This window comes from Mesitornis unicolor, unplaced genomic scaffold (assembly GCF_000695765.1).
Source record: "Mesitornis unicolor isolate BGI_N332 unplaced genomic scaffold, ASM69576v1 scaffold31222, whole genome shotgun sequence".
In the NCBI taxonomy this organism is placed as follows: domain Eukaryota; kingdom Metazoa; phylum Chordata; class Aves; order Mesitornithiformes; family Mesitornithidae; genus Mesitornis; species Mesitornis unicolor.
Genome location: NW_010171757.1, coordinates 60,606 through 71,586, shown reverse-complemented (window position 1 = coordinate 71,586; position 10,981 = coordinate 60,606). Strand labels below are relative to the sequence as shown.

General features: G+C 39.5%; 1 protein-coding gene across 4 annotated transcripts in view; it reads right to left on the bottom strand.

Annotated features, from left to right (window-relative positions):
• Nucleotides 1-6,966: 6,966 nt before the first annotated feature.
• Nucleotides 6,967-10,981, bottom strand: part of ETV1 (ets variant 1) — a 64,596-nt gene continuing 60,581 nt past the window's right edge. For all 4 annotated transcript variants that reach the window (XM_010180139.1, XM_010180140.1, XM_010180142.1 and 1 more), the window contains one exon: nt 6,967-8,663. In XM_010180139.1, coding sequence (XP_010178441.1) covers nt 8,442-8,663 — 222 coding nt within the window. In that variant the 3' untranslated portion in view covers nt 6,967-8,441. The remainder of the gene's footprint in view (nt 8,664-10,981) is intronic.

Below are 10,981 nucleotides of genomic sequence, written 5' to 3'. Positions count from 1 at the left end.
CAAATACAGCAATGTTTCTGTTCTCCATTTAAAAATAACTTCGACCCCAATGTCAGTGGCTTGGTAATCACACGCAAGTCAACAATAGCTCTTTGTAAAGGGTGTGTTTGTTAGCAAGGAAAACAAATCCTAGTGGCAAAGGTTTCCAGGTTCAAATTTACAGATTTAGTGTAAAAACACCCAAACTACTTAAGCCAGTTGTGTTACATCCTTTTAGTTCAATCACAGGTCCCAAACAAAATGCAGGAAACAGAACAATACCTTGTGCCACCAAAACTTCGTGCCTCCATTTCAAATAATACTCACTTCCAGGAGATACTAAGTCACCTGCAGCCAAAGGTCCATCCATCCCAGGACAGACTAGCATCAGTGTTTAGAAAGACAGCATGGGAAGAAGATGACTCTGGCACCTCCTCTGAAGGTCTGTCACTGTTTGTATTAGGGACTTCCTGATTTGGGGAGTTCAACTTTGTCATCATAGCTGAGAAGTGCTGTTAGCCATTTCTTACATTAATTTGTCTAAGCAATTTTTCTTAATTAGTTGAAGACCTCTGCCACCCACAACAGTTTATGTCAATAAATTTCACAAATTAATGATTGTGCTGTGTGATAAAGTACTTCCTTAGTGTTTTTTAAATGCCTCAACTGTTCTTTTTTTCTATTGCCTCCCCAATAAATTCTTGTTATGAGACTCAGTAAATTTTGATTCCCGGTTTTTCTTCCTCAAAAAATTAAGGACGTTTTAGACCTTGATTTTATTTCTTCTCCACTATCTGTCCCTTTTAAAATCCATTTGCAATCCTTGCTTATTCTTATGATGTCTCTCAGTATCTTTCTAGGTCACCCATAACCTTAGATGTGGGGATCACAACCGCAGAAGTGGTCAGAAGGACAAAAGAAGGCTACATGATGTGTGAAGCTGCTTTCCTGGCATTTAGCTGGGATAAAACATTAGTATGCCAAGTTGAGGTTCAAGGACTGATTTTGCCACAGCGAAGCTACATCACTTCCCCAAGGCTAGAGCATGATCATAGAAACTACTCAGTTGAATGGATTGCACAGTCCCAGGGACTGACCTTTCCCTATGTGGCAGTGATTCTTCAGACATTAAGGCTAAATTCACAAATAAACTTTATGAAGTGTCTAAAAGATAACTTGTTACTGAGCAGAATATATCCTTACTTAGTAGGAAGAATTAAACACCACAAATTCATGAAAGCTCGAATGCTGACCAAGCACATGCATGCAATGCATAAAATTGATAGTCCTTTTCTGGGTGTAGGCATCTGTTCTGGGCTCCAAGGAAAGCTTTGACTGCCTTAACTCCTATCTCTCCTGCAGTGTCACGCAGAAACTCTAAAATAATCATACAAACATGTTCTTCATTTTATTTCTCTGTAGATGCAGATCTGGGTCTTCACTCATTTTGTCTCTCCCACATCTCATTCCTGCAGAAAGCAGATAAGACCTAGTTCAGCTGACCAGCTGTTGAAAGATTTTGTGGAGGCCCTTAGATATCCTGAATACTTATGACTGGGCTCACAGAGCCTTGTAATGTGGAACAGAGCAGAAATTCCTTTCCAAGTCTAGCCTTTGTGGCTGAATCTGCAACGTACCTGAAGCTTAGTGCACTCCTTCCAAATGCCCATATGATCTTAGTGAACAGCTGGGAAGGCAGCCGGACCCTAAAAATCCCAGCCACCTTTGCAGAGACCAATGCTAAGCTAATGTATGGCAAGTATAGCAGAGATTCCAGCACATAGAGCCTGCCAGCATTGGTCACAAAAGACCACTGAAAGAATTCAAGGGATATATTGAGCTCCAGCAGAGTTTGTGCAAAAATGGAACAAGTTCGCTACATCAGTAGAATTCAGAACACATAGATTTTTGTTTAATTTCATCTTTTATTGTTGGCCTCATGCTGTGCCCCAGGTCTTGATCATTTGTATATCTGTCCAGATAATGTAACAACTAAAAAGTGTCCTGTGTGTATACCACACTAGACAGGCATACACATTACTAAAAACAGGCTACTGACTGTTAGCATAAAGCTACTTAGCTGACTTCAAGGAAACCAAGCTGATTTGAACCAACCAACAATCTGAGCCATTATCCTGTACAGTATTTATTTTTAAATATAGTGACAATAAAGTCACTGCATTTATAGCCCAGAACACTCTTTGCATATTCCAGTATCTTGTTTGCTCTTTTAACAGCTACCAAACACTGTGCAGATGGTTTTACTAAATTATCAACAATCACTTCAAAGTCATTTGTGATATTCCTGTCTTTAGAGTTATACTACTGGGGCCAAATACATCCCTGGTGCAGCTCAGCCTGACACATTTGGCCCACTGACCACAAAGTGCACTGCCTCCAATTACCTTCTCTCTCCTGCTCTTATCTCGGTTTACTGACTCTGTACTTATCTTAGTCCTTTCCTTATCTAAAACACCACAGTCTTCTAGGTCCCCTAATGCAGTTCATGATTTGACTCCTGTTGTTCTCATCTGGTATTACTGTCCCTTTCTGTGTTTTACTTTCTTCCTTTTCCTGAAGCACTCCCACAAGCACTGGGGTCTTAAAAATCACTGCTGTTTACAGAGTTTATTCGTTTCCATCATTTCTTACGATTCTCCTGCAGCACGTCTTTCAAATAATTATCTCTGTGATTTACTGTATCAGTCACATAACCTCCTTCCTGTACTAATCAGCACTGGATTAGGCAGTTGGTAGGGCCAGATTGCCCCCGACAGGCTTTTTCCCATCTCTTGTGGCTCACCCAGGCACACTGAGATCATGCTCTCTCCTGCTTTCTACATGCAGACAGAGCTCCTCACCAGGTCTTCCAGGGCAGGCTCACCCCAGCTGGTCAGGCAGCAGCCATAACTGCAGATTTCAGCAAACATTTCAAGCTCTGAGGAGCTGGCACCTCTGCAAAAAAACACCTCCTTCTGCCTCTATTTAGGTTGTGCAGCCATACACCGTTCCCCATGCAAGGCTTCGACTGAAAGCCACCATAGAGAGCCCTTTGCAGTGCATCTAAAACACTCAACTCTCTGTACCTGACCTTCTAATAAAGTGACATTATACTAACTAATAAGCACACTGTTCAATAAAAAATCATGAGTGAGTGAAGAACTGGTTTAAACTATCTTTAGATAGATCAGCTGGGTCCTATCATGGAGAGGAGAGGGAAAGTAAACAGTGAAATCTCTTCTACTCTTCCCTTTTTAGGGCAGCAGGAAGGAACTGCCATAACCTGGACTGTAGATTACACAGCAAATATGCTATTTTGGACCCCAAATATCTACCTGGTTACCTGGAATGTGGAGATACACATTCTTCTGAAAGAAAACAAATATAGCTACTTATAAACTACCAAAAAAACCTCCCAACAACTCCAACCAACAGCTGCAATAACCTATCACGCAACTAAAAAACATGGATATGGGCAGAAATGCCTGCAAAGCTTTGCAAGAGCAAAGCCACAGAATTACGGCTCACCAGATCCAAATGCTTGACTGTGAACCCACCTCAGAGCTACTTTCTTGTAACTTCTCTGAACAGCAGGAAGCTCATTTAAAAGAGAAAAAAACCCAAAGAACTTCAGGGTATGCTGTGTATTTTTTAGGTCAGTCCAACTAAAGTATGTAGTAAGGTTAATACAGCAGTAGTATTATATATTTCTAGGGCAAATAATGCTGTAGTTTTGGAGAAGATTATGTATAGATATCTTCTTGGAGTTTATTTACCCCTTCTTTTGGTTGTTTGTTGTGTCATTTTTCACACAAAAATAGTTCTTTGGGAAAACGTCAATCAGACTTTTCATAGGTGTTTTCAGACTATTACATAAGAAGATGGCACAGATTATTTCCTTCCCACAGAAATTAAACTGGTGTTCAAGGGAGAAACCAGTATTTCAACCTCCTGAAGTAAAAGATGAAGTTAACTTTACCTACCTATGCAGTCACAAAAGCTGGGTAGTAATGTACAGCACTTTCCTGATGCATTTACAGTCCTTATGGGTCCCACGGGGTTCCTCTGGGTAATCTTGTACTTTTAAAATGCTACTGCCCCTAGCTTTCCATCCCCCTGGCTCTGCCAGAAATGGCCACTCCTGCTGCAGAAGCAGCAGAAGGTGATGCATGGTAGTTCCCTCTTCTGTAAGGGGCAGAGGCTCAGTTATCTACTGTAGATGCTCCAGCTCTCAGCCTGGTATCTTAGCAAACCACAGGGGACTTTGCACTGGAGTTTCTGAGGCACAAGCACCTACTCCCAGCTGCTATCTCCTTTCAAAGCAGAATAGCTCTGTCTAAAAAAATAAAATAAAATAAAATAAAATAAAATAAAATAAAATAAAATAATAAAACAAAACACACCCCCAACAAAAAAACCCCAACAAACCAGCAAAAAGACCTGAGAAATTAATCTCCTAGGCTCTAGCAGCTAGATCCAAGTGGGGTACTTCAGAGGGATGATTCTTAAGAGTGTAAGAAACCATACTAATTAAGACTTCCAAAACATCTTTGAAGCAGATTATTTGGAAAAAGTCCTCAGTGCTATTCATGTGAGCACTGACTAGGGCTGTTCATGGATGCTATTACCTGCAGTATGTGAACTGAAGCTAATGGTCCAGAGGAGAAAGTACAGTCATTAACAATTCTAAGGTTTCCTCATAATACCTTTTGCACACATTGATCTATTTCCTGCTATTAAAAACAAACAAACAAAAACCCACAAACAAGACAAAAATATGTACTAGGTTATATTGTCTTGTGAAGATGGACTTGCAGCCCAAACCAATCAGATATGAAGGGCAATAAAACTCTAAGCACTAATCCCTGGGGAATAGTCCCAGGTACCAGTAAATCCCAAAGATGAAGAGTCTGAGCAAAGGGCTCTTTGTCATGAATTACTGGAGAAAATGATCCTCGATGTTCCTGTATCCCAATTCCCCCCTACAGAAGCCAACTGAAAGTAAAGCAGACCAATTTGGTCTGACAAGCATATGAAATTCACGCTTTCAGAAAATGTAATGTTGCACCATAGCTGGTGCATGGGAAAGTTAGACTGGTGTGACCTTGGAGAGAAAAGGCTTAGGCTCTCTGTCATGGAAAGTTAGATCTCTAAAGTAAAATTTGTGCATTGACCTATACCTGTAATCTTAACTCACCCAATTCTGAGAGGATCTGTCAAGTCATTATTGAATTTTACCTTCATTCAGCTACCTGTGCAACCGAACTGCCAGGGCAGAGGAAACCTGAGCACCTACAGCTGTATGATGGTGCACGGGTCTTGCAGTGATGCCTCCTGGATTTGCTTCACAGCAGCACTGCCCTGGGCTGTCCACTGCTCTGGGCAGCAGAGACACACAAGCAAACTCCATTACAGCTCCTCCTAAAACTGGAGGTGAAGCCTCCACTTGCGGCACAGCTTGAAAGCAGAACAAAGAAAAAAAAACCAACCAACCAAAAACCCAGCACCCTCACCCCAGCCCCAAACACCCCTCATTCAAATTCAGTAGGGTATTAAAATGCCCCATGAAAATGTGCTAAGTGTCCATAGTCAGAATCAGTCTTTCTCTAAATTTACATAGACTATCCTCCTCCCTTTTGTCAGTCAAATATGACGCTTTTGCAATGTAACTCCTGGCTATAACTCATATATACATAAACACGAATGGTGCGTACTTCTCACTTCTCTTTTTTTTGGTTATATTTTGCAGGAAGCCATTCTAGGCACTGGGAACAATCCATCATCTCCTCTTACAAAAGAGCCACCTTACTGCAGGGGCCTCTCCAGTCCAAATGGTTAGGAATCCAATACACAACAATCTTGCAGAAATCAGCTGCCAGATTTATTATTCTACCTGAAAACCCCAAACAAAAAAAAAACCCAAACAAACAAAAAAGTGGAATAAAAACAGACTTTAAATAAACCTCTTAGGTACATTTTAAAAAGGGTTAATCAGTTCAGTGAAAGACTTTTTAATCTTCTGCTGAGAGATCATGTAATATTGGTCTGATTGCTTGTTTTTGTTCAGTGAGTCACTACCGTATACAGATATATATATATATATATTTTTCTTCTTAAATATTACACATTTGATGCATTTTTTCCTTTTTTTTTTTTCCTTTTTTTCTCCTTTTTTGTCCAACCCCTTTCCCAAATACCCACATCTTGCCACAGGCAAGAGGCGCTCCATGCTGACATTAAAGAACCAAAACCAATCCAAGGACTTTTCATCAAAGCATGTTTCATTTGAACCTTATTTCAATGGAAACCACATTTTTTTTAAACAGTCTTACCCAACCTTTTCCCTTTCCTTTTTGCTAATTCTGCAGTTTTAGACTTCCGAGTCTGGGTTGATCACTGAAAAGTTAAGTGCCATTGAGACTTACAGATGACAGAATTAGGTGGCATATTCAGGCATATATATGGTCCCATAAAATACGCTGTCTTACGGATCTGAGTAAATTAAATATCTGCCCAAACGTTCTTTATGCACCTGTGGTTTCTAGTGACAGCTACTTCTTTACTTTTGATTGATTGCATGTTAAAATATTCATAGCTTAACTAGTGCCTTAACTGACAGAGGATGGAAAATTAACCCACCACCTAGGATTGTCTTTGAAATCCGTCCATTACAATGAAAATTATTCTTCTTGTTTTATGGTTATGCATTCATTTTCCTCCTACTTCTCGGGAATATAGGAAAATAAGGTACTCCATATAACACCCATTTAAATTTCACTGGGCAAAAAAAGAAATCCAGATCTTACCCCGTCTCCTTCCCTTCAAACTAAGAAATATTATATTTCCGAAAAGGTACTCATAAATATTTAAAACTTCTGGGGTTTTGTCAGGGCTTTTTTTTCTTTTTCATGTTACATACAGAATAACGTGTGTGGCTTGTGTTCAAGATCACCCCTCTCAAAAAATAAAACAATTTGAAAAAATAACAACACCCACCCAAAAATCTAAATTGTCTTCCAAGCATATCTGATCACATTTACATTTAGTGTCCAAAACAAGTTGATTGGTAACATCAGTGCCAGCACTACAACGTCATACAGCGACTTCATGGTATTCTTCGACAGTTCATCTAAGTCTCCGTTCCACTGAAAATTACAAAAGGTTCTGCAGAGCTTTCCTTAGCAAGCTGAAGCTTACCAGTCATTTGTGGATGCACGTAAAAGCTGCTTATAGCACAGCTATGGCGTAAGCTATTTTCTAAGCAATAAATGGTTTGAGTCATCTATTTTGTCCTGAATTGCTACCTGTAGTTACAGCATTGGTTATAAATGGTCATAGTAAATTCAGCATCAAAGAGAATATTACAGAAAAAGACAGCAGCAGAAGCATTAGCATTATCTAGTATTTATATATGTTATCAACATAACACAGCAGTAAAAGGTTTAAATGCATATTAATGGGTACCGTGTCTAAAAATTACTAAAGTACCTATTTAGTGTATTGGATATTTTTCTCAAGGAGTGCTTGCTGTGTCTAAACAGCATAATTAGATATGTGACTTAGTACAGTTAATTCCTATTGATTAAATAACTTATTTATGTACCAAAGGAAATGGAAGGAAACAAAACGTTTTCTCCCTCCCGATCATGATCCTGTATTTAATGCTGACATGATCATCAGAAAGCCTACTACATGTAATTACTACCCTCAAATGGATCTTGAAAGGTCTAAGCCATAGCATGGGCCATATATGTATAGCAATGTGGCACCAGATACAGCATGTGTCAGTCTGAAGTCAGGGATTTTGTTGCCTGGTCACTGTATTTATAGCCACTCTGTCATTAAACAGGATTTTTGTGAGGCCATACCAAAAAAAAAAAAAACAAACAAAAACCACCAACGGAAAAACTCTCAAAATGCCTGGCTGTTTTCAGAAGCAAGGTGCAAGGTCTGCCACTGCAAGCTTCTAAATTAAATGCTATGGTATACACTTCACTTCTCTTTTAATACAGTTGCAGAAAGACAATTAAGAATGGCAAGAAACAAATGCCCTAGGCATGCTGTGCTGATATCATCATCAAGTGGTTATTTTGCACAATGAGAATTAACTGTACTATGGATACCCAGAGAAAATGTACAATATCTTATGCTGATATGAAACAAAACAGACGTGATATAGCTTTTTTGTACTTAAAACCTGTATGTTCCCTTCCCAAACTTAAGTAAAAAGCAAACCCACCCTTTTCCTCCTGTTACACAGAATAACGTTTAGGTTCCGACCCTCCCCTTCCAAATAAAGTGCGCTGTCCATGGCAGACCATAGGAGTAATGCAACAGGAAAAGCCCCTTTTAGTGTACTATTTAAAAAAACAAACTGAAGTCGATTCAAGCTTTCCTCTGGGTCTTATGAAAGAGGAGAAGCCTAAGGGAGGGGGGAAACATCCCCTTCACTGTCACTGTTGTTAATAGACATAGCCTTCGTTATAAGGGTGGGTGTTGCAGCAGCCACCGTCCTGCATGTAGACCATGCTCTCATCAAAGTGGGACAGAGGGACAGTGTCCTCCTCGTTGATGTGGCGCTCCATGTCAGTCTTCAGTAAGGGGCGCTGGTTGTCTGGGAAAGCCATGGAGAAAAGCGCTTCAGGGTCACAAACAAACTTGTAGACGTATCTCTCTCCAGCCACCTTCGGACAACAGAAGGGACAAAAAAGTACAGTGTTAAGGCCTTGTGGTTTTGCAACTACAAGTTAACAGTCTTGTGAAGAACTCGCCTTCGTTACGCAATTAATAATGCAGCAGCAGAACAGGTAAGGCAATGATCCAGCAAAAACAACAGAGATCTGCAGCAGCAGACTGTGCAGAACACTCTTGGTTTTGCCACACGTGATATCCTGCTGGAAGACAGACTAGGCATCCTACCTCCAAACTTCTGTTTGCGATCCTTTCCAACCCTTAACCACAAATGGAACTGTTCTTATTGGAAAATGTAAACAAATTGTCACTACAGTGGCAAAATAAAATGACTAAGTCCAACACTTTGTGTGCGAAGTGGAAAAAAGAATCACGTTGCATGATAGAGATCTGAATTTCACTTTACGCAGATTGATTCATACTTAAGTATAAAAGCACTTAGTTATAGTGCACGCTGATTGTACAGGGACAGCGTAAGCAAATACGTAGGCTAATATGTACTTAGCAATTGCTCATGCAAAGCTGGGAGACTTGGATTTGCTTATGGAGGGGCAATTTGTCCAAATACCCTAAAGTTCTACCTTATTCAGAAATAGCATTAAATGTGTTTCATCCTTCTAAAAGGAGAAGAGTTATAAAAACAATACAGAATTATTGTCATATTTTTTAAAAATTCAATATAGTGTCTTCTCAAGCACCTTATTTAAAGAATTACACTAGAAAATAAAAATCATGTTGCATGCTCACAGTTTATTAAATTTATTTTAAAATAAAGATCACGTTGTCTGCTTCTTGTAACTCCGCTAGAATGGCATTTGATGTGAGTGAATGAAGGTGGTGAAAGTGTTGCAAACTTTATTCTTAGGGGTGCAAAATAGTCTGAAGCACTTCCTTAAATTTTCAGCTTATGTATTCTACAAATAATGTAAAGTTTTGGTAAAGGCTGTATCTGCCATATAATTTTTTTCATCAGCAAGTTTGACAGACTGAAGGCTGCATTCAGAAACTTAGCATTTGCATAACCTGTTATCACTGTTTAACTTAAAACAAAAGGGGGGGGGAAATGTGCGTATAAACCTTGCAGTAAAGAAACCTGCTATGAATCTACAACTATTCATTTTTAACATACACTAACTGGCCAGATAAGGTGATCCCATGGCAAGCCTCAAACATCGCTATGTCAGAAAAATAAGTATACAAACTAGCTTTTAAAATGTGATAAATACATTCTTATAGGTAATAAAGCAGTAGTTTAAGAGTTAGCAAGCTAGTTGTCAGAAGTACATGTAAAGTTTCCGTATTAAATGAATGTGTGGGTTGAGCACTATTATCAGCCTTATAGTATTCCTGTCCCCACCTTTTCAACTTGTTTCACTCTTTTTGCTACTTGTTCTTGGCTCTCTGCTGCCTTTGAACTGTGCCGGCACAACTGCCTATGCAGCTGAGCTGTAATATGCAACAAGGATGTCGCACCACCCAGCGAAATCAAGCCTTTCTGGACCCAGTCTCCAGTTCACTGTACAAAGACTCAATGCACAGTTACATGACACACCAAAATGGATGAAGCAGCGTGCTGTTGGAAGTACCGTCAGCCAGTACTAGCCCAGACTGTTGTCCAAGTGGACTCCTGGACAGTGAAAAAGGAGAGCACTACAAAGATCCCATAATCAAAGCAAGAGAAATTGTAACAGGCAACTCTAAACAGAGACTTCACAAAACCTGCTGGAAAAGTTGCCCAGTAACTTGAGCCAAGAGTGTTGTTTCCATTCATGGAATTGGCAAAGGGCAGGTTTAAACATGTTAAGTCAGCACAGGTCACAAAACTAATGTGAAAAGATACGGAATAAGTTTTACAGCACAAGGTGTTCATTATGATCTCTGATCACACCTGCCAGTTCTGCACATACAGCAGGGAGGTCTCTCTTACTGATTTCTCAGTCAATCTTCATAGTACTAAATAGCAAGATTTAAAAACATACCCATAAATCAGCAATCTACAGTAGCACAATGGGTTGGAATGCTGTCAGCAAGACCAGACATATATAATTTATTGTTAAATATATCGCATAACTCAGTCTATTATAAAATATTAAATTCCACTTAAAAATTGTATTATTACAACACTATTGGTAAAATATAGAAGTATGTTAATAGGTATAATTTTTCTCCCCAGTCTTGCACTTACCAAAGGACCCAAGCGTTGGGCAGCTGATTTAGATCTGCAAAACATTATTCATGCCGTACTCTACTGTTTGCCTTTCCCAGGTGCCAGGAAGCTCTTTTGGATATTTTTGAATGTTACCTCTTTCCC